At 41.2% G+C, this 24,542-nt stretch overlaps 1 protein-coding gene across 2 annotated transcripts in view; it reads left to right on the top strand.

Moving 5' to 3' along the window:
• The window catches only part of neur (E3 ubiquitin-protein ligase neur), a 143,447-nt gene that overhangs the window by 9,066 nt on the left and 109,839 nt on the right, over positions 1 to 24,542 (top strand). The window contains exon 1 of one of the 2 annotated variants that reach the window (XM_033469045.2): positions 1,981 to 2,159. The exons of the other annotated variant lie outside the window; for it this stretch is intronic. Coding sequence (XP_033324936.1) covers positions 2,126 to 2,159 — 34 coding nt within the window. The 5' untranslated portion in view covers positions 1,981 to 2,125. Of the gene's footprint in view, positions 1 to 1,980; positions 2,160 to 24,542 lie in introns of those variants that run through there. 2 annotated transcript variants of the gene reach the window in all.

The following is a 24,542-nucleotide window of genomic DNA, read 5'->3' as shown; positions in this document are numbered from 1 at the left end:
TCAAGAAGTACACCCTGTTGTAAGCCCTGCAAGCCCTGATCGCTCGAGTGCTGGTTCAGCCACTTTAGACCTGCGCGTTGCCTTTGTCGCCACGCGGCTAGATAGTGTTCCGCAACTTTCTCTATATTTACGTTTCTTAATGATATCGGCCCATTGTTCCGAGCAAGCTGCTAATTTGCCGGCGAATCTACTGACAAGTATTCTGACCAGATTCACGTTTCGTCAGTGTTTGATGACTTTAGGTTATCGTTTGATTTGCATAATTAACAATTAATTGGAGTCGCGTTTAGTACCGAAGATTTTATTCTACGTTCGTTGAAAATACAGAGTTCCCCGGAAAGAATCATCCGATTACAAAAATTTATATTTTAAAAAATTACACACAGAAAATTATAATTCAAACACGAATATAACGGGAAAATGTGCGAGTTTTACTTTTTATTATTTTTTTCTCGTGTACCAAACCGTTGGATTGGTCGCAGTTCATCCGATAATATGGTTCTACACAGTTGGCCTCCGAGATCACCCGACCTGACCCCATGCGACTTCTTCCTTTGGGGATTTGTGAAGGATCTTGTCTTTGTAACACCTTTACCTACAAGTGTAAATGAACTGAAAAAACGCATTTGCGATGCTGTACAAACAATTACCAGAGATACGTTACACCGTGTTTGGCAAGAACTTTCATATCGCAATGATATCATACGTGTAACGAAAGGAAGTCATATTGAACACTTGTAAACAAAAACTCACACATTTTCCCGTTATATTCGTGTTTGAATTATAATTTTCTGTATGTAATTTTTTAAAATATAAATTTTGGAAATCGGATGATTCTTTCCGGGGAACCCTGTATATTGACACGCTGGTTGGTATTATGGAACAACATGCAATTGTGTAATTTATACCAGTACCAACATGTGATTTTAATGAAAGAGGAATGGAAGAAGTTAATTTTACTATTTTCTTATCTGCATAGTCAATTATGTTGAAATGCAACTCATTCAAACGATTAAAAACAAAAATAAACGTCAACGTACCGCCTGCATTCTGTAATCAATGCAATTTTTATTTTGCACGAAAGTTCGTTATCTATTCACAACGGATTGATATTTAAGCCGCTTTTGTTGCTCTTGTTATATTAATTCTTACGAATCGATTTTATACATAAGGAAATTTATGTAAATCGAGGTAACAGTCGATTCTTTTATTCGAAGAAGAATCGTACTGCATTTTCAGAAGAAAAGGAACTTTCGATAATTCAGAATATGTACACTGCTTCGACGCTAAATCTATTTAACTCTAAAAGTAATTAACGCATGCTTCTCCGTAACGATGGTAGCACTGAATTTATTCTGCTCTTCAGCGATTTTATTTCGTACTAAAGAATCTTTCCAATGCCGACAATTGTAACACTAAGCCTACTAAGTAGTAAAAATCACTAACATCTATCGCTTTGTAATTTAAAAGGATGGCAAAATTGAATTTACTTGGTAAAATAGAAAATGTAAGATCGGTTATTTTCACCGGCCCCGTAAAAGCGATAAAATAAAAATTGTAAAGCCGGCCATTTTGACGAGTGCAGTGAATGCAGTGTTCAAATTACAACTGTGAAACCGGTCCTTTTGACCAGCGTAGTGGTTCTATCGTTTACGAAGCAAACAATCGGCAAATAACAAGAAACAACGAAAAGACGTAATATTGCGTCATCGGCAAAGGATAGGGAAAAATGAAGATTGCTAGCGGGTAATGCTAATTGGCGGCATGCTGATCAGGCTGGGCGACGACAACGATCGGGTTACCTTTGTTAATCCGGTGGCAGACGACGGAAGGCCTCGGCGAGGACCGACAGCTGGTGAAACTTGTCCGCGTCTCGCTTGATAACGCGAGGCGATTCAAAATCCCGCGGGTCGCGCATGCGCACCGTCTCGCGGGCCAATCACCTCGTCGCTCCGAAGCGGCCGTCCGTCTCTGTCGTAGCGACACTGCGGGTACACGATGTGATAGTATTTTTCGAAAAATGTGTCGGTCTTTCGCGCACTCATGCGTCCGGTTTTTCACGTGAGCACGCCGCGATCACCGAGTGCTTTATCTCGTGCCTGCCATCGCCGTCGGCGTGAGAATAATGGGCCAGTCGTCGAGCAACGCCGGGCGCTGCGGTGAGTGTCGATTTCACATCCGTATTCGTGATTGTGTGTTGTCGGCCGCCCCGACGTTTTTTCGAGTCGCACTGCACGCTTGACATGTGTCAACTGCGAGGGCTCTTGACTTTGCTGCCAGCTCCTGCGCAAGTTTCGTTGACTTTTTTCGTGGCATTGCGTCGTCCGCGAGCGAGAACCTTCGAGACCCGGCCTCCCGTTTCTTCCTCGCCGCGGCGATATCCGGATACCGTTCTCACAAGGCCGCCGCGGTACGAACCCGTTCCTTTTTTGAGGTTATGTCGACGGATTATCGCCGAGACGTCCGCTCCGGAACCGTCCCGACGACGTTTAATGCCCGGTCCTACCCGCCGCCGACCCGTATTCCCCGCCGTCCGCACCTGCCGCGGTCCTTTTCAATAATTTTCAAAGCTATTTCTTTTGCCCGTCTCATCGATCCCCGATTTTCTCTGCCGCAGTGCTCTAATCTGCGCAAAACGATCGTTATTGCCGGGTTAGGTGCTTTGTTTTTTTCTTTTTTCTTTTAACCGAGCTTTCGAACCGATCGGCCGGCGAACCTCTCGTTTTACCCTTCGTCGAGAGATTAACCTGTTAACCGGCCGCGACGCGTTTAATCGTCCGCTGCTGGCCGTTTCAATCAGTTTTCACAACGATTGCAATACTTACGATGTTATTCAGTCCGTATTCTGGTCACAGAGCAGTTAGCAGAGCAAATTGCCGTCCGAGCGCATTGTGTTTCAACGTTCGTTTAGAACTGCTTTATTTAATGGATGTCTTGGCTACAGGACTGGTTTTGGGGTTCAGAAAATATCGCAGGGCCTGCGGAATTGTTAGAGATTGATGGGACCATTTAGTGGGCTCGCTGGTTAAGGAAGAAGGTGGGAACACAATAGTGAATGTAACGATGCGGTATTGCATCGTATTTCTAAAGTAATTTTCCAGAGATATCGCGTGTCGTTCGAACACTAATTGCTGCGATTAGTTTGTGTTTACATTTTCCAATCGCTAATTAACCAGCGATTTTCACGGTGTTTATATCGATTTATTTTCTGACCGACCATTGGTATGTAGCCGCAGTTATTATGCAACTCTTTGAGGAACGTTATTATGATTTTTACGGAGGTTTTCTCTTAGTGTGATCGATAAGATACTTTCAGGAGAAACGTATTGGAAAAGTTTGTGTTGCATTTGAAATGTCCGAGATTCGCGGTTGATTGAGTTGGTAATTCGCTCTGTCGGAAGTTGATGCTTGAGTTTTAATTTGCGAGCACCGATTATGCTACTCTATCTTACCGACACGTGTTCGCTCGGGGAGTGTACAAGGGCGACATCTGCTACGGGGTAACTCGTGTAATTCGGCTTGTCGGTAAAAATGGGATTAGGGGAGTTTATAGTGTTATGTAAAAAGTGCAGTTAAATAAACATGTTTTCGATTGTTCTTGCAGTAATTAATGTCCTTAACAGGAAAATTGTTTAATTAAGCGATACATGGATACTAAACGATTTGTTTATTTCAACATTCGCTGCATCGTTTCTAATTATGCAGATAAAATATTTTTATACGAAAATGACGTAGATACGTTAATATTTTTAAGATTTAATGATATCGCGAGGTTAAATCCCCCTTTTTCATTATTGTATACACTAGCAAGAATAAATTGCAACCAAATGTTCATTTAGAATTAGATTAACGCATCCTTTTTGCATCATTTACTTTAAGTCTAACGTGACTCCAACGTGCCATTTACTTTTTAGGAAATCATCGTACCAGTTCAGCGTTAAATATTTCTGAAACACATTAACACAATGAATTTACGACTGTGTTAATTACACGAATCATTGAATCCTTTCTCACCTCTCCAAACAAAGTGTTTTCTTTGAAATTGAACAAAAGCATCAAAATTTCGCACCTCTTGTCCAGTTATGCTCTAACGAAACATATAAGAGAGTCCATATGCCGATCGTACAGCACACAGGGAAAATTCTATTTAGCGGAAAACAGCTGTTGCAGCTCAAATTCAAACAATTTCATAAAACATACAATTACACATCGATGAATGAAAAAATCAATAGAATCTTGTGTACTCTCGGGTCAAATTATCGTTGTGTTTCTAAAATGCTGTTTATCAAATGCATACAGCGAGAATATTCTTAAATAAAGAGTGCATGCAGCGAAAATATTGGAACACACTGTTTCGTTATGTGCGTAAAATACAATTAGGAATGCCACAAGAACGCAAGATGCAATCTATTAGAAGCTTTCATTTTATTCGTATCCCTTAAAATATTAAACTAATTCAACAATTGGAGAACTCTTCGAGGACTATAATCTAGCTTAAAAAATTACAGACAAGCAGTTCAATGTGTACGCATAAACTGCTTTTGGGAATGCAAAAAAACCGCATGATGCAATCTGTTGGAAGTTTTCACTTTATTCAGATCTCTTCGTACATACATTAAATCAATTCAACGATTCGAAAATCTTTTAAGGACTATAATTCAGCTCTAAATGTTACAAAAATTAATTCAATATATAAGCGTAATCTGTAATTCGAAATTAAAAAAGCTTGCAAAGATACAATCTATTGGATAGTTTCCACTTTATTCACGTCTCTAGAAATAATTAAATTATTTCAACTATTCAGAAAACCTTCAAAAAATTCCCAAAAAATAATTCCACTATTTAAATAACAAAAGTATACATTTTTCAGCCTCGTCTACCATTTGAGACCCTAGTACGTACTATATCGTCTAACGTTGAAAATGATTAAAAAATTCCGGAACGTCCGCGGAGGGTCAAAGTCTCGCGAGAAATTCGACGAATTTCCACGGTGAAAAGCCGCGCGCGACAATTAGTTTGCGCAAGTGTACGTGTCGCAGCCGCAATTTGCGAACGAGACGTTTTCCTTCCGTAGAAATATTTTGCCAGCTGCATCGCTGGTCGCCGCGCGTCCTCCACGAGGAACACCTTTCGATTTCGTTTCGTACAGTCGGGCTTGCAAGATGGTCCTCCTCCGGCACAGGTACGCGCGTACCTCGGCATGGGCCACAGATGTTATTGTCATATTGCAGACACACGGCCCCGGGATTCGCAGCCGTAAAACCGCGACTGCAGATCCATGGAAATCCTGCTGCGGTGGCCGGAGCCGAAATCATCCCCCTCCATTATTATTATTATCGAATCCCGTCGTCACGCGAGCCAACTAGAGGCGATTTCCTTTAATTTGCTCTGATACCGACGATCCTCCAAATTTCGGCAGCCATTGTTCGAATGCGATCGAATCGGTTCCGAGAATCGGGAAATAAAACGTCGGATAAATAATCGTCCGTCGGTCATCTTCGACCATAGATCACAGATTTTATGAAATTATAGGAGATTACGTTAAACACGGAAGAAGATTTTATTAAGCACTTATTAACCATTTCTTAGGAATTGATTAACTATTTACGTCGATTAGTGAGATTTAATATTTATTCTTACCTTAGGAATTGAAATTGATTCATTTTATATTAACTGCATATTTGTGAATTAAAATGTATACATTTTATCGTTTATTTCATTCTTGAGGATTAGAATGTATACATTCTTGCATTATTAACTCTTGAAAATTAACATTTAATAATATAAAAATGCATACATTTTATAATCGTTATATTCGTGAAACTTAACAGTTTTTTACTTTATAATTCTTCTATTCTTAATTCTTGAGAATTAATTGATCAATTCATTCATTTTATATTGATCTCGTTTTAACTACTGAATTATTAGCGATTATTTCTCACGAATGGTGTATACTGTACACGCGTGAGGCTCTAATAAGGAATAATTTTATTCATTAACTTCATTAATCCTTCGTAACAGAACAATAGAATCGATTTCAATTTCACGGAAATAACGTTGATACGTATATGTATAGACAATTCTTTTTGGAGTTTTCGCCGCGAGCGTTCGTCTAAGAACATAATCGTCCGCCACTTTTGCAACGTCCATCTACAATCAGACGGACATTCGCTAATGAGCGGTGACGGTCCGCTAAATATCGGCTGTTATCATAACGGAAAACTGGCGGCGAGCTTGCAAAAGGTCCGGGCCGGCCCGCGGACACGTTCGGAACGTGTCCGACTAATTACCAGCGGAAACCGCGACGGGTCAAAGGTAAGACTTCCGGGGAACAAGGAGGAAAGCTCGTAGACGACGCAGCGGCTGTGGTTCAGGGCAGCGACCCAGTTCTCATATGTATTTATACCAGAAGATGCTATGCCGGCTGCGTGTGGCCATTTTCGAGCGGTGTCTAGAAAGAGCAAGAGAAAGAAAAAGAGAGAATGAGAGAGAGAGAGAGAGAGAGAGGGTGAGTGTGAGCTAGCGAGGAGACCGGAGGGAGGAACGCCGGGAAAAGAGAGCCGTCTCGTGCGTCACGAGACGCGCCATGGCGGCTAATGAATCTGGAAATTTAATTCCGACTTACGGGGAAACCGATGTACCCGGTGATAACTATGGTCGAATAAATATTTCTCGTTGAACCGATACAGGATCAATTATCCGACCGACGATTAATTGTACCGCTTGTTACGCGGAAATCGGTTGTTAATTGGGGAAGAGTGAGTCGCCAGGTGTCGACGGGAAATCCTAATTATTCGTGCTACATTGTTTTTATGGTTCGTGTAAATAATAATTGAATCTTAGAAGTTCAAACAAGCCGTTTCGTAGCCGGACTATGCACAATGAAATTTTGAGATCTTAACGTCCTGCCACTGCGATCCTTGACTTTGACGCGCCAAATGCACTCGTGTTCACATACGCCGTGTCTCGCGAGAAACTATCGCCGCTACTTCCAATCATACGCGCATAAATATGTTAAAATATTGATGTATTAACTATATATATATTAATATTATTATTATATATATTATATATTATATTATTAATATTATATTATATATATTATATATATATTATATTATTATTATATATATTATATATATATTATATTATTAATATTATATTATATATAATATATTAACTATATATATATATATATATATATATATATATATATATAATATTGATATATTAACTATATAAACTATGCATGATCTAAAAAAATCGTTTATCTTTATATTATATATATATTTAGAACCTGCAAAAGAAATGACTCGCGAATTTCTAAAATTTGTACACGTTTGCGAACAGCGATTGCTTAACGTTGTTTCAGGCTTGCAGAATGCTAATTCTCCCCTATCTACTACGAACAGGTATCTAAAACAACGTAGACCGCCTGAAGGCTCTCAGAAATCAGCGAATTATCTTCAAGGATACTTCGCAACTCGTCCATGTTTAATACGTTGACTGTCGCCGATTACATATGGACGACGCTAAGTAAAAACGTCGAAGTAAGAAATTCCAACAAACTTCGAATATTTGGCGTTTCATTAGATGTACTTTACAGATCTAGTTGATCTACGAATAATTATTACGAATAATTATAACGAATAAATATATCAAGTAAATGAGAAATAAATGAAATAAATTCGAACTTTCTAGTTTCAATCGAATTAATTAAATTACTCAGATTTTCTGAGAATTCTCGGGGTTGATTTTCGGCACTTAACGTGTTAAACGTTCCGTCGTCGTCGCAACAATCTTCGAAGCTAACATTGGCTGAACACAAGCTCACCTTCGGCTCGAACTTATTGAACTCTTCGAACTTCTCGAAGAAGACGCGATCCGCTTTTCACTTGCGGTTTCTTCGTTTCATCGATTTCTACCTGCCCGAACAAAAGGTCGCCGCTCAGGTGGGACGAGCTTCCTTTCGATTTACGCCACCGACTTCTGCAACAACGAAATCTCTTGTCCGACCGGACCGATTTAAATCGCAGGTTTTTCCCGATTTTCCTTCAGGTAGCGGGTTGCACAATACCGTCGCACGGAACTGGCGAACATTAAAAGTCCCGCCATTGTGCGGACCCACCGTTCGAGTTTCTGCCGGTGTTGCGAGATCAGCTGGGTCGCAGCCGCGTGGGAGGATCCACCGACTGATTGTTGAATTTATACGTCGTCTTTCCCTCGAGGAAATCTCCGTCGAATGGGCGACAAGGTTGCCCGGAATCTGGGAAACTTGGCGATCCGGTGACAGCATGATCGAAACGATTTTTCGTGGTGTATTGTACTGGGTGGTTCGAAGACAATTTTGAAGGCTCCATTCTTAAATGGTGCAGAAATGGTATTTGGATTTTTTTTAAAAATCCAATTGTTTTGTTATAAGATGCATCATTTGTTATTTTAACGACTTTGTATATTGAATAAATAACTCGTAAATGTATCTTTACAATCTGAATAATCGTAAATTTCGTCACTAATCGTATTTTCGTCACTTTCTCGGGTTCCGTGAACCTAATATTAAAGATCTTATTTCGTTCGAGAAGGTGTTAACATGCTTTCAAACGCGAGCGCATATTTTCATAATCTTCCATTATCATGCAACCGCAAAGGGTTAATAGAGCTTTATCAGCCCCGCACAATCTGAGAAATTCAAGATCGGTCGAGCAGCTAAGAACGCTGTCGGAAATGGGAAAAATGACAAAACACGGTAAAAACCGTAGGGGTTGACGGAGGCGGTACGAAACGGGAACGTTCCCGGCGGGGGAGTCGAAGAATTTGTTCAGGCGGCGAACTCGCCCGTCGTCGTCGCCGACGACGACGACGACTACAAAACACAGATATATAGTCTCGATAGCGGCTGTTAATTCAGCCCTGGCCACCGGCTATTCCCAGTGCAGAACGTTGCAACACATAGGCCGAAAGTAATCCCGCCACGCTGTATTCTTAACCCGTTGCACGCCGGTCGGTGGGGCAACGGGGCGAGGGGGGCAGACACCGAGGACGAAAGGAGGAGGAAAAAAGGGCAAAAGAGTGCGTCTATGACGTCAATTGGAAAAGGTTCCTCTCGTGCCACGGGGTGCGAACTTAGGCTACTCTCAGCGGGCCCCCGTCGTCTTCGGTGACGACTCGCAGTCGAAGCCAGCTCCTCGGCAATGGTATAGCAACAGCTTTTTGCCATCCGCGATTTCTCTCTCCTGCAGAAATCTTGCGTCTTGATAGATCTGAGCTTCGAACACCGTGGCGAGTTCGTGCCAGAAATTACAAACGATAACATATACTTATAAATAATCCTGTTTTTTCCGTTTAACACGTTCGCGGACGTGAGTGTTGTAGCATTCGTTTTCATTGCAATGCAAAATGACGCGAATGCTATGAATGCTATGACGAATGTATACGCCACGTTGTCATGCATTCGGTTCTCCACACAGCGTTTATTTTTCGAAATTATTATGCACGTTAATTTGATCTGCATCGATTTGGGTGCTACAGCATTCGTTGTATAGAACTATTAAAATGTAATATTCTGAGCACTGATCAAAATTTGGATGTCGCAATTAGTTTATTAGCCTATTTTAGTATTATAGTCAATTAGATTATGTACATATATATACAGGATGTTACGCCTAACTGAGAACAGTGAAATATCTCGAAATAGATCGAAGCTACGAAAACAATGTTTATACAAAAAGTGTTCAGTATGAAGAGATGTTTTAGGTAGTGTCAATAATTTTTTATTGACATAATGGTGAATGATATTTCAAGGTCAAGTTGATTTTTTTAAATAGGACCATACATGTTTTTAGTCATATTACAATAGCTGGTTTCAATACGAATACAATTTTTTATTATTTCCTTCAGCTAATCATACAGGAAAAAATCGAAATAAGTTTGACTAAGAGGTGACGATTTTAATTCGTACCGACAAGTGAGGGACGAATTTCATAGGCGACATCCGAACAAACTAAAACCTGCAATTTCAGTAATACGTAAAATCATAGATGTATTTCACAAAACCGGAACCCTTTTACGGTAACCGAGAAAGCGACTGAAGCTAAACCTGAGAACAACAATTTGGCTGGAGAAGATAGAATAACACGTCAATCAAGATGTAGGCAACCGACGCGACGCGACTTGGAATACCGTCCTCCTCCCGCTGTTGCAAATTTAATTGCTTCTAATTTATGATTATTTGAAAGAAATAATACAATATTGGATTCGTATTGAAACCAGCTATCGTAATATGAGTAAAAAAATGTATGGTCCTATTTAGAAAAATCAACTCTTGATCTTGAAATATCATTCACCATTATGCCAATAAAAAAATTATTGATATTACCTAAAACATCTCTTTATACTGAACACTTTTTGTATAAACATTGTTTTCGTAGCTTCGATCTATTTCGAGATATTTCACTGTTCTCAGTTAGGCGTAACACCCTGTATTGTATAATCAATTTCACACAGGTGTTAATCGAATGATTATTGATAGACTGCCGATCTATTTGCAAAATAGAATTTTTCAAAGACGATTGTAAGAAACAGAAATTAAATAAAAATGAATTGTTTCTTTCGATAATCTTGATAAATTGAAGCTAGCATAATAAAATTATTAAATTCTTCTCATATCTTAACAATTTTATGACTTTTATACACACACACATATTTTATACATAAATGTCGTTTATTTTATTGAAGAGCATCGATTGTATCGGGTTTACTCTATTCCATTGCCTAATAATCGATCGTCTTATCGTTATCGTTTTTTAGTATCGACAGTCATCTATATTATTTTAATTGAAGACGATATTGTGAATGTCTTGCAGAAAAAAGAAAATACTTGCTGAAGAAAATTTGAAGGGGTTTCCAGGTTATTAACGAAAGATAGAAAGCTTAAGAGATATTAAGAACGCGTAAATACAGTTCTTCGAACTTATCAAAACGATTTAAAGGAATAAACACATTTTTACGTATTTATCAATCGACACATTCATTTCAGCTTATCAAAATGAACAAAGAAAGAAACACAGTTCTATGACTTTTACGTACTTAAAAATTGTTATATGTACGTTTGTGTTACGTTTAAAATTAACATAGTGAACATTTCTGCAAACTATATCTTAGAAAATCAAGATGAAAGATTTCTCGGTCGAATGACGATTCAATCATTTCCAATATTGTTAAATTACGAATTTCGGTATTAAATGTGCAATTACAAGCGAGAGCAATTTCACGAACGAGCGTTTTCAAAGGGCTTCGAAAATCGTGGTCAGGAAAAATCGGTCTCTATACCACTGCTTGTGTCCCGGTCCGTCTGTTTCTTTCTTCTCGTTTCCTCTTCTCCATCTTCTGCTCGTTAGAATAGGCGAAAGTACGCAGAGAGTGGCATCCACGCGATTCGCACGAGAGAATTGGCCGCTCGTCAAAGAGGCTATTTGCAACCCTCGCGGATTAATTTTAAGAGAGAACGACGGTTTAGGAACACCCCGCCTCCCTCGTCCCGCTCGTCCACCGGTCCCCCGAAGTCCGCGGCCGTCTTCTCCGCGGTTTCCGCTTTTAATGGTCGCGGAAACGCTCAGACACGCCGCTTGTCCGCGATGAATCGCTGACTGTCGCGGACAGATACCAAATTGGAATCGCGACGACTCCTGCGCCGTAACTTCTGGACAAATTTCAAGTGCGGAATTTCTAGTCTTAATTGACCGAGCGCGTCGAATTAGCAGGCGCAATTAGCGCGGCCCTGGACACGTGCAGGATCCGCAAAAATTCATCCTTTCACTGCCGACTTCGGGAAATCGGAGTCGTTTATTCGACCAAGTGGAATTTGAAATGTCGGGATGCACGATACTGAATAGATGCGATAGTCCTTCGAGCTTCTCGCTTTCGCAGAGCCTGATCTTTGGGTTTTGTTCGTAGTTGGGCAACGTTTAAGTAAATGTTCATCTAAATGATTACTAAAATGAAAAATTATTTGTTATTCGAAAGTTCAAATAAAAGGCAACTTACTGTTTTTATAGATCTAAGTAAATTGTTTAAAATAATAAAATTTATTTCTTGTTTATGAATACAATTTCAATTCTTACTTATTAATTATCATTTAATTGCTTATTCTTTATTGATACAATCAGCGGGTTATCAAGTGATTTCATCGAAAATGTTACAGTTTCGTTGGTTTTTTCATTTAAATGCTACCGGACTTGGAATCAGCGTGTCAAAATCTACGAAAAAATATGTATAACGTGTCTTAATAAAAATCGAACTGTACATGGTAATCGGATAAATCGCAATTTTGTTGTAATATTTCGAGTTTAACATAAGTTTTTAAGGTTAAAAAATGTTCATACTACATTCTCCTTAATGGTATTAATAAAAATTATATTATCTAAACGATAACAAAATCTACATGAAAAAAAACAATAACAAGAAACGAAATGTAAAACACACTGATATAATAACAAAAACAAGACGAGGCTATCATTATTTCGGCCGCTGTAGATAGACATTAAGTTGATCCACGTACCAAACAATGCGAAATCTGCGAATAAAAACAATTATCAAAGATTGTACGTATACATTTTTTCAGTAAAATGTCAGAGTATTTGAACGGATTCCTGCATTCCACGATGAAAACCGTACATCAGGCAAGTACCTATTCGAAGCAGCGATGTCAGTTGGAGTCGACTGTGAATAAAAATCTTGAAATAAAAGCCTGGCGAATAAAAAATAAGCGCGCGACATCGCGGGCTCATTAATGGATTTCGAAATAATTTTCCCCGTCGAAAGACGCGCAAGAAAAGCCGTGTCTCCGTGCAGACAAAACCGTCGGTCGAACCCTTTGACAACGCGGGGGTGGGCCCAGCTTAAATCCCCAGTCTCTGTCGGCGTACGAATTTTTCTCGAAGGGCCCCGCCCCAGCAAGTTTGTCGAAGGGGTGGTTCCTATAATTGCGAGGGTTACCCCATTCGTCCTCCCTTAACGAGGGATAAAAGTCTCTCGCAGTGCTATTTTACTTTCTTTCGGACGCACCCCTTCGCGACCCCCACGGCCACCCCTCTTCCTCAGCTCTCCGCGTGGCCACGGTGCGTAGACCCTGACATTTACGCGCGACGGGCGCTGGAAACTCGGTTTAATTGCGGCCAAGGGTGAACTCGCATAATTAATCACCGGCTCGAATAAAAGCCTGCGCTTCGTTTCGAACTTGGCACCCGCGCGGGGATGGTTCATCGATCCGGACTCGATATCGCCGAACCCTCCCGTGAGTCGATGATTCCCTCTGGTCGCGTTCGTTCGCATAATTCGCAGTCTACGATAAACAGTGCGTTCTGGTCAGAGTGAGTGGACAGATGCGCGAACTAACGAATACAATCTTGTACAACACCATCGAATAATCCAATCGAATCACTAGACAATCTCTAAAAAAATTCTTGCAAAAGTTATAGTTGGAAGAACAGGAAGATTCTCCCTAATATCTTGAAATATTCAAGTTACCTTGCAGAAAATTAATACATTGCAGACAATATTTAATGTCTATTATTAACAGACATTTGCACAAAGGACAATGCGAGAAGCTCGTTCCACCGCAAAAAAATGCAGCAGCCGTACGAAGAGAAATGTAAGAAAAAAATTCTGCACCCGAAATAAGGGTTGAGCGAGCCTTATCTAGACATTACCATTACAATCGCACGCAAGCTACTTTTTATTAGCAATTTGCGGCTCCATTCGAATCTAAGCGCGCGCTGTCCGGGGGTGGTTCAGTTTTTGCACGCTTTTTTTCCGAGTCTTTTTTTTCCGTCGGCAGTGTCGTCCTCCCGGAAGGGTTGAAGCTCGATGCGACGCATTCGGACGTGCTCGAAATGTCATAACTCATCGACTCACCGAAGTTGTTGGAACAAACAGTGGGAAACGTAGCACTTGCCTCTCAGACAGACACTAATGGCTCGTATTTAACCCCTTGATCGTTGTCGACGCGCGGTTTCCACCCCCTGTGTTCTCGCGTCCAGCTTCTTTACACTCGAAAAATCAATCACAATGGCACGATCTTTTCTCTTCCTCTTTTGTCGTCCAAAATACAATCGCGCGTACACTATTTCTTGCTTCCGCGCCTTGTCCTCGAGAATACATGTAGTAGTTACCCCTGTAATGATCTAACTAACCCTAGTAGAACGCAAACTTTATATTGCTGCCAGAAATCGGCAATAGACACGAGCGGTTTAATTGATTCGGATAAATCACAATTATCCAAATTAATCGAAACGGCGACTCGGAGACATTATTAAAAATTGTTGTACATAGCCTGAAACAATTTACCCGTCGCTAAATTTATTTTCATACATTAAATTGCTGAAAATATCGGTGTCGTACAAAGCCATGCGCACGATTTCACTTTTTCTTATACGCGAAACGCTCTCGGTTGGATGAAATTTTGGTTCGATTAAATCGTTGGTTTCTCGGTTTCTTGTTATTAATTTTTACTCTCGGATTAGCTTCAAGTAATATTATTTTGCATTCCTTCTCGCAGAGGTGATCGCTACGCAGCCCATCATGCTCTTTCAAATAAATATCTTACACGATGAAGAAGTTGATTATACTTAATGACGCGTGGACTCTCTCTTATTCGCTCTTAAACGCGTAAATTTCTACAAAAATCGCCCGATCAATGTGTTAACAGCCCACGCAGCTTAAGCGTTCATTTAATGATCAGGCCACTCTATTCCTCACCGTGCGTTTGTTAACTGGTGACCGAAGAAAATTCGTTCCGGTCGTAAACGATTGATTGCTTGGAGCACCTCGGTGCCGATTAGTGACTTCGATCGAGAAGTGCTCGAGGGAGAACGAATCGCACAGAAAAAGGTGGAGGCAGACGCCGGCAACGCGAAATCGCCGTCATTTTTCCGGCGTCGTGTCCGCAAACTGTTCCTCCGGTAGCCTTTCCGTGCCGGCTGGCAGAACGCGCTTGTTTCCTGAGAGAAGAAGAAGAAAGCAGCCCAGCGAATCATTATTATTGCCGAGTGAATGCGAAATTCAACGCGATGTGGACCGATGCACCCTTTCGCGGCACAATAAGCGTCCACCGGGCCTCGGGGCCCCCTTCCACGACGAGCAGCGTCGTCGTTCTCCCTCGTCCTTTACTCTCCGCCACGGACAATACCAGAAAACGATCATCAGCCGCATACAGCTGATGCACAAGCCACCTCGGCGACAGATACAATATTCCTGAACCCTATCGAGGCCCTTTACTTGCCGGCTGCGCCTGATCTTCGTCGACTCGGACGATTCGATCCGTGCAATCGAATCCGTTGCCTTGCACGATTCCGTCGCAACCCTTTGCTTCTGTCGCTTTCCCCCCCTTTCTGGAAACCTTGTTCCTTCTTCGTGCATGTGCAGGGTTCGGCTTCAATTGATTACAATTTTTCATTCGACCAACCCTCCGCTGTCACGCTGCGTCCAAATGTCTCAAATTTTATTTTTCGAGAAAGTGAAGATTAAGAATTAATTCAATATACTTGGAAGTGAGGTATTGAGTTCTAATAAAGGAAACAATGTTCTAGAATGTTCAAATAATATTCACAAATTTTTAGGTCTCGATAGTATTGCTAGTTTTTGAGCGACTGTTATTTGAAAATTATATGACGTACGTGCTTCGTATAGTAAATGTGACAACGAAGGGTTAAATGTTTGACAAAAAAAATGTTTAACGATAAATTGACGATTGAATTAATCGATTGATGAAATTAATTGCCAATCGTCGATTGAAGGAGAGAATTAGTAATTGTTGATTTTTTAATGGAATTGAGGGGATAAATAATTTTGAAATTACAATAGATTTTGCTTACAAATAAATCATTGATGTTAAGAAATACGTGAACCTTGAAAATAAAATTCAGAAACAGTGGATGAGTGCTATGCTTTCGAACTATGTTAGACGTTTATACAATGGTCATTTGTTTTTGCCTTAGAAGTGCTCTCATCTAATGACAGAAACGAATGCCAAGTTTGGTCGATACTGCAGCCTGCTGTACGACTTCCCCCCTAATTGAATCATTTAATAGCGTGTTCAAAGTGAATCTCCAATTTTGATACAGCAATCTAAACTGCAGTTCCGAAAATGCAAAAACCTCGCCGCATGGAATAAAACGAGTACTGCGCTGCAACTGCGATGAAACCAGAATTGTTTTAACGAGCCCGTTATTCCGCGTTTAATTATGTCGAACCACTTAGCGGATAATTTACCAGAATATTTTCTACGCGTGCCGCGTCTTCGGAATTCGCCGAAGTGACGTTCCCAATGATCGCGAATTAATTAGGAAGTATTTTTCGCAAATGCAAGCGGACCAGGAGCACTTGCGGGCAGGTGGACGCGCGACTCCGAGCCGTGCTAAATTTAAGCGAGTGTAAAAATTCCTGATGGCCCGCGGTCCGTTTGCCTTGCACACACTGGGTATTTCTCAATTGAGCCGATGACAGCGTGACATTTTCGATCCGCCCGCTGACATAATTTCCGTCCCGCGGAAGTCGTCGATGTTTCGCCAACGACATTACACGGCCGCGAGAATTCGCCAAAGCCTCGCGATTTTCTTCTTTCAGTTTATTACGGGCAGCCGGAACCCGGCAGCCATTTATGCACTTGCCAATCCTCCATTGTAAATACTAGATTGCTGCAAACGACTATATTCAGCTTAGTAAACCGCTGACCGAATTTTATGGATCACGTGGTAAGCTATTCTTTCTACTGTCATCGTACAACTTTTGCACGAACTACAGTAATTTCTTCTTAATTCGTGCTCAGATTGCGTACAAAAATGCACAATTTGGGAAATGGAGATACGATCATTCGAGCCTCGCGCCTCGTTTTTATAGTTGTTGATAATCGGTAACTGTAAAAACGAGACGCAAGGCTCGAATAATCGTATCTCTTCTTCCAAATTTTACATTTTTATGCGCAATCTGAGTGCGAATTAGGGAGAAATTACTGTATCCTTATTATTCAATTATTCTGCAAACATGTAGCAATTATTTCTTAATGTTAATAATGTTCATTTAAAACTGGACACTTGTATAACTCGTCTGTCTTTAACATAACAATATACGAGTATATATATATATAATATATGTTTACATGATACATTTGTGCTACATGTTTTCCTGCAATGAATCTTTTAATCGGCTCGAGAGATTTCTCTTCCAGTCCACTTTTTAATCGGATGGTGTATCAAAGATATTGTATAAAACATCTGCAAAAGAGAGATCATTAACTACATTTAATGCTTAAATAAAGAAGTTTATTTAGAAATGTCTTCTAGAAAGAAATCAGAAACCAGTCGCAGTTCGGTAGTCGAATGAAACGAATGATGGACGTGCAGCAGTGTTGCCTCCGCTCAACAAAGTTGTATAGAAATCAGTCCCTGAAGAAACAGTGGCGCATTTTTTTTAACAAAGCATGAATTCACGATTCAATTGAAGCAGCAATAAATGAACTCGAAGACTGTTCAGGAACGATTGAAAGGTTCGATTTTTATTCGGCCGCCATTCTTCTTGCCGAGTCCTTGATGAAAACCGTGTTTACACAGCATCCGCGAGCATAAGGGTGGCAGACACCTGCTACCTTTTATGTCGGCGTATTTCGATCCGCAGTTACAGGCGACGGGACGTATGAATCACGAATATCAGATTTGTCAAAAACGCAGTCGCGTTGCTGCGCCCATGGCGTTTCAATAATTTCAGTCCCTAAAAATCGAACATTGTTGCCGGACGAAAAACCGATTGGCAGCTGCTTCCTTGCAACCACGAGCCGCGCTCTCATGTTGTTTGCCGCGTACTTCGAATGACTCGAGAAGAGAAATGGTTTTTCAACCACCTGTTTGTCAAGCTCGTAATAACGAGCCGCAGTCTGGGTGCGAATGGAGAAAGAAACACGACGGACATAGAACGGTCCGTGTTGATCGTTTATGCGAAATCGACGAAATTTTATATTTTCGGGGGTGGCAAGAAATTTATACTCGGAATCTTGTCAAGTTTTATGCGTCTATATGCCTCTTGTAACGTCTTTCAATAGCAGGCATCGTTCATGAACTCCTCGCACTATGATTTTTTTTTACAACTAAGTAGCATATTCTTGTTGTAATTTACACTTTGCACTTGGAGAATTATCTATTTTAGGATCGCCTACTTACAACTCGAACGTATCCATTGACAAAACCATAAACAAGCTTTGAAAGAAAATATAAAAAGATAGATCGTTGGAAATAATTAGACTGTTTAAATAGAATTTGTCGAAAGATTGTATCAACGTAGATTTTATGAAATAAACATTGCTAATCCTGAAAGTTGAAGAGTTAAATTTCCACGCGAGGTGAAGATTTGTATTTAATATAAGCCAACCTTTGCTTTAACATTTGGGGATTGACAACAAAAGAGTAAAATTTAATTTCGATATAAAAGGAATTCATAACGTCCGTATTTAGTAGATCATGTTCGAAAGTCTTCAAAATGATCCTGACACATTATACAGTGTTGAATTGCACAATGTAGAGCAAGAGGCGAAGTATGATTCGTTTGCTGGAAATTATATGAAATTAAAATGTACGATTGTAATACCTGGTGTCCTCTTTGTTGATATTTTAATCCTTTATGATCTATGATCGCATAAAATCGAAGCAATTTGTTTAACCTATGTACATCATATTTCGATTCTTCTGGATCTTGGCTGACTTATCCTCTAACTTCTTCTGCTCTAGATGTCTCATTCTGCCACGCAGAACCAAATTGACATCGAATTAACTCTGAAAGGCTGCTATCCGAAGTGACCAGACAAAAATTACTTAAGAATGGTAGCAGAAAATTTGAAAGAACTTTGAATGCCACCAATGGAACATCAGCAGCTGACATGAGATCCTGCTCCACATTATGCGGTTGCTCGTGCTCCACTTTTCGAAGGATAGTTTCACTTATTTTATGTTTTGCATTATCAAAGTATTTTTTTACGTTTCAGATTACCATATTAAAATGTTTTACCTACCGCTTCGTTTAGACTCTCTCAATCGTGAAGGATCTGTTATTTTTTATCTATAATATCGTGTCGGACTCGTAATGAAGATAATGAACATAATCTAGCAAATATGAGTGGTTACTCAGTCATGGTCACTCCAAATAAAATTGAATTTTTCTGTCGTCGGTATTTGCCAGTTGCAATTGATGTATACGATAAATAACAATTTTCTTTGTCGCGTAACAAATTTATGAACTCTGAAAGAAATCCTAGGTGAAGGGGTTAAAATAGCATTTAAAATATGCCTGCCATAAATACAATGCATTACCTAATTCTGTAGACTTCTCCTGGCAGATCGTGCCAAAGGGTTGCCCTGTCGAAGGGTAGACCCTTTCCACTCGTTCTCAGCTTCGGACGATCGCAGATCGAAGGATCCAGCGATCTTCAGCGGCTCTAGCAGGAGCTGTCCCAATAACCTATCTAGAGAGGTCGCTGGGCCAGAGTTTTCGCGAATCCACTTTCCGCGGCATTATCATTTAATTGCTCGGCGTGTTTCTCTTCCGTATAGGCCGCTGTTTGGACCTGTTCGGGACCAGGAGGCAATTCGAGGACGTCGGTCGCTCCGGACCCGGCACATCTGCCCATTCGTGGCAGGTGGCGACTTATCCGCTTCTCTCCTGCTCTCCTCTCCTCTCGACCCCTCTGCCCCTCTCATGCTCGGACGTCACCGTTTCGTCCTTGTCGCAACATCGCCTCTCTGTATCTGCTCTCTCGGCTTGGCAACGAACCGACCGCTCTCCTCTCCTCTCCTCTCCTCACCAATCCTCTCCTCTCCGAGAGCCACGCGACAATACCGCGGCAGGCGCGTGTCAGCGTTCCCACCTTGGCGGGGAGAATGTCGTGTGCCTGGTAAAACGGCCGACGCCAGTGCGTGGCTTGTAATTATTAATCATTAAAATTACTTCGGCACCGTCTGCCCGGAGTAACCGATCCTTCTCTGGCCGACGACGAGCTCGACCGAACTGAAACCCGCAGCACACCGTTGGCAGGAATTTTTGTGACGATATTTATCGAGGACGATGCTCGCTTCTCTTGCGAAACTGATCTGCTGTCTATGAGTTCTTATTCGATTACAGTAATTGCTCTCGGAAATGTTCGGAGGTCGGAATTCAAATCGGCAGATCTGAGAATACTAAGACGCGATTCTTCGGGACTCGTGGCTCGTTTCTATAGAAACTTGGGGTAGTCGGCTAAAAAGGTAGTGGCCAGCATGCCGGTGTACATTAATAGCTAAGAAATAAATGCTATAATCAAAACGATGACTTAAATTTTTTATTTTTAATTGTTTGCGACGATTCGGAAGCAATTCGGAGGCCACGTGCCACGATTCGGAGGCCACACGACACGATTCGGAGGTAATTTAGATGCCACACGACACGATTCGAAGGCAATTAGGAGGCCACACGACACGATTCGAAGGCAATTCGGAGGCCACACGACCCGATTCGGAGGCAATTCGGAGGCCATGTGCTACGATTCGAAAGCAATTCAGAGGCCACAGACACGATTCGATAGTCACGTACCTTGTAGCTCCGCGGTTTTTCGTACCTGACTTCCACCCAAGCAAACCATTTTGTATTGCCTTCCTGAAATTCGCGTCGCGTGCTATATTACACGCTTAACCGATTTCGTCGGCCCAGGGAGATTCACAGCAACCCTAAATTTGGCATTTCCGGGAGAAATTACTATATTCCGATCGGAAAAATGTAAGATAATTTGGACGAAGTTGTTCAGATTTCTTACTGAATTCGTGAGAGATTTGATACATTGATTTTTTCATGTGGTGTGCATAATTATAGACTCGAAGTAACTTTCACATTTAACAATGTAAAAGTTATTATAATTGTGCACATCAGTGTATTTTGCTAGTTGTCTTAATCAGACATTTTGCTGAATGGACAAAAGATTTCTTTCTTTTCTAGAAGTACGTTTTCAGAAAATGTTGTAACAGACGTTCACACTAAACAATGTTTAATTGGCGTTCTTCTAAAATGTTTTTCCTAAAAGTCCAGATCGAGAAAAATAAAAATTCAAATAAAAGCTCACATTTTTAACAATATTTAATTGACGTTCTCATAAAATGTTCTCTCAAAATCCAGTTACCAGAAAATGTATCTAATGAAGAACTCAATTAGAAATCAATTAGTTCTACACAAGTCAAAATGAATAATCACATTCTTTCAAATTGTATTCCCTAGAAATCCAATTGTTAAAAATTGTTCCTAGAAAAATCGTTTTCTATTGTATGCTGACGCATGCAATAATATGAAATAAAATAAACGAAATAAGATAAAATAAAATACAACTTATATATTAACGATTTGAAAAAATATTATAAAATTATACTATGTAACATTTACCTTAATAATTATTTAAATCAGAGAAAAATCACTCGCACGATAGTACGTTCGACTGAATTTTTGCGTCGGTTAGAAGTCGATTAAATTCGGGCAGCCTCCACCCCCGCGCCAGGGAACATCCTGCGAGCCGAAATCGCGGCGATTCGCAGCACCGGCAGGTTTCCCCTGTTCCTCCCCGAAGATCAAGATCCAGTTCAATGCTCCCCATGTTCCGGAGCACACCTCGGTCTCTCTCTTCCTCTCTCGTCATCCTCATCATCGTTTTAAGTGTCTCCTACACCCCGTATTTATCCCCACCAAGGGTACCGGCTAGCCACGCGCCACCATCCCCCATTGTCTTCTCGCCAACGGTCTTCCCCTTCTCTCCGTCTCTGTCCACCCCACCCCTCTTTCCTCCTCCTGTTCGGCCAGGTTTTTTCACTCTCTTCGGTCCTTCCTTCGAGTCTGAAATTTTCAACATCTGTCGAGCCTCCTACCACCCTTGATACGTTCACTTGGTAACAACGCCCGTCCCCGTACCTCGGCTGCTTCCTGTGATCCCGAAATCCCGGATCGCCTAACCGGGACGGAGAGGAGAGGCCAAGCAGCTCTATCGTCTTCATTCGGGACTACCAGAGTCCTGGAATTCGTCGCTTTGCGCGCCGTTCTCCTGAATTATGCATGGCACTTCTCGCGGCGCATAGCCCGAGCAGGAAGCCAAGAGCTAGCTGCTGCTGCTGCGAGATGCTGGTATCGATATCTCGTGATCGCCCCTGTCGGCTAGGAGCTCCAACGATTTCGGACAGCAGAGGATTCGGCATGCATCGCGAGTACTGCGACTTTTGGAATTTGTCGAGGTCCGCTTGCTTCGTTTTACCGTTTCGGGTGTTCGAACGAATTAAGGGGGCAGCTGGCCGGGTAACAGGTCGGTAATTGTTTAGGTGAACAACCCTTGGACCATGTTGCCAATGACTTGCCTTAGAATAGCTTCGAACGACCGATCTGACTATGTTAAATGCAAATGGTTATCCGATAATGAGGCACATTTTTTTCTGAAGAATAACATACCTCTTTCATCTTCCGGGATACTGGAGCGATCGTTTTCTTTCGTGGCAACGTTGAATGCACCAAGACAGAAATCTCTTAAAGACAAACTTCTCGAGAAAAGATTTCGCTCAAAGCAAGTTGCTGTAAAGATCTTTACATATAAAATTGTCTTGTAAGGATTTCTTCGAATGAAATTACTGCAAAGATTTCTTCAAATAAAACCTTTTTAAAGCAAATCGACGTAAGGGTTTCTTAAAGTAAAATCGTTTCGTTGCATATTATTTCGAGGATTATTTCTTTCGTCGTGTTTGAAGTAAAAGAATAACGGAACAATTAATTATTTGAAGTTGCTATTATCTATTGATATTATTCGTATTTTCAAATAACAAAATCGAAAGTAACGATACGGAACGAATTATTTGAAACAATTATTTCTTATTCTCATTTGAAATGGCCCAGCTCTGCCTATGATGAAGAAACTACAAAACTAAATAAAAATGAATAAATTAAAACTTTGACTTTGACTTGAAAACTGAAACTTTGACCAATGTTCGTAAGCAACATTTTCGGCCCAGAGGAAAGCTGTCGATCGTGCCAAGAGCAAGTCGGTGTCGAAAACGCTGTCAATAGGCACGAACCAAGCAATTTCATCCTGCAAATTGCACGCATTCGGTGCAATCTATCCGGCGGATCTCGACCGCGTGCTGCGGATCCCTTTCACCTTTTAATTCGCCGGTAGTCGCTAACAACGTTTCCGAAATGCTGCTCGATATTGTCCAGAGATAAAAAGCTGTCGAGCATCGTATGGGTACCGTTCGGTGCCGATCATCACCAGCTGACTCGTAGTTTGGCGCGTGCCAAAGCCCCGGCAACAAAGTTGCGTCCGTGGCGGGCCCTGCTTTCCGCTTTATTAACGGGGGCCATCCTGCGCTTGACCACGTGTTGTCTCGTCGATAAAAATCGCGGTCGGTACCCCGGCCCAGAAGAGCCCCGAAAAAAACACCCGCCGATGCCCGGGCCGTTCACGCAATTTACTGCGAATCACCTCGATGAAACCGATACCACCCCCTTGGTGCAGCGTGTTGCCTCTGTTTCTTCTCCGAAGACAATGGATCCTCGGTCAGATAGCCGAGTGACCACTGTCCATTGTGCGCCAACGGGCTACCGAAGTCGTAAACATCGGGGACAATCGATCTTAACTATCCGCTGATTTTATGGTCACGATTGTCGGCCCTGATCGAATTGCTCGTCGCTGCTCCGTGCTCGGCGAGTGTCGACTAATCGATAGACTACGGGGACACTTTCGTTACCGGCGAAAAGTCCTTGTTCCGGATAGATTGTAGTGCGGACATTTTAATTGCAATTTACCGAGCGCACGTTCGACGAGGCGTATCGACAATTTTTGGCGATTACGGTTTCGCTATTGTTGTTTTGTTAGGTTTGCCTTCAATCCGAATTATCAGAGAAATGTTGAATATCTAAGAAGATCGCAACCATGTTGGGATTGATACATTCGAAATTATGTTCGTCAATGTGTCTTCTAAATGAATTCTTTAAAGTGATGAATATGATTCATTGTAAAAAGATTAATAATATTAAATATGATTACACGTGAGACATTGAAGAACTTGAAGAATTACCTTCATTTAAACCCAGTTCGAATGTGTAACATTTTCGAGGAATCTTTAAAAATTATGCTACCGTTTTTGAAAGAACCTTTCAAACGAAGTCTTCAAGAATGCATATTCGTATGAAGACGAATCGTTAAATTCTAGACGATCCACGTTAATATCTTAACACGATTAACCACTCCGAACATTCCGAAAAGTTCACAAACAGTGCTCAATTAGCATGTTTAATTGATATAGCTGTTACACGGGAGGTTTATCTTAGTAACTCTGGCGACTGTTTCTTAACCCCAGCAAGTGACCCAACAGAAAAAATGTTCTCTTCGATACCCTTTGATCTTCAACACATCGAAGCGTCTGATATACTAATCCAGACCAGCACTTGCGAAGTGCTGAGATTGGAAGCTTCCAGAGGTCCCGTTTCGATTAAAGAAGCACAGTACGTAG

This window comes from Megalopta genalis, chromosome 15, assembly GCF_051020955.1.
Source record: "Megalopta genalis isolate 19385.01 chromosome 15, iyMegGena1_principal, whole genome shotgun sequence".
Lineage (NCBI taxonomy): Eukaryota > Metazoa > Arthropoda > Insecta > Hymenoptera > Halictidae > Megalopta > Megalopta genalis.
Note: the sequence above shows the minus strand (reverse complement) of the source record. Positions and strands in the feature narration are given on the sequence as shown.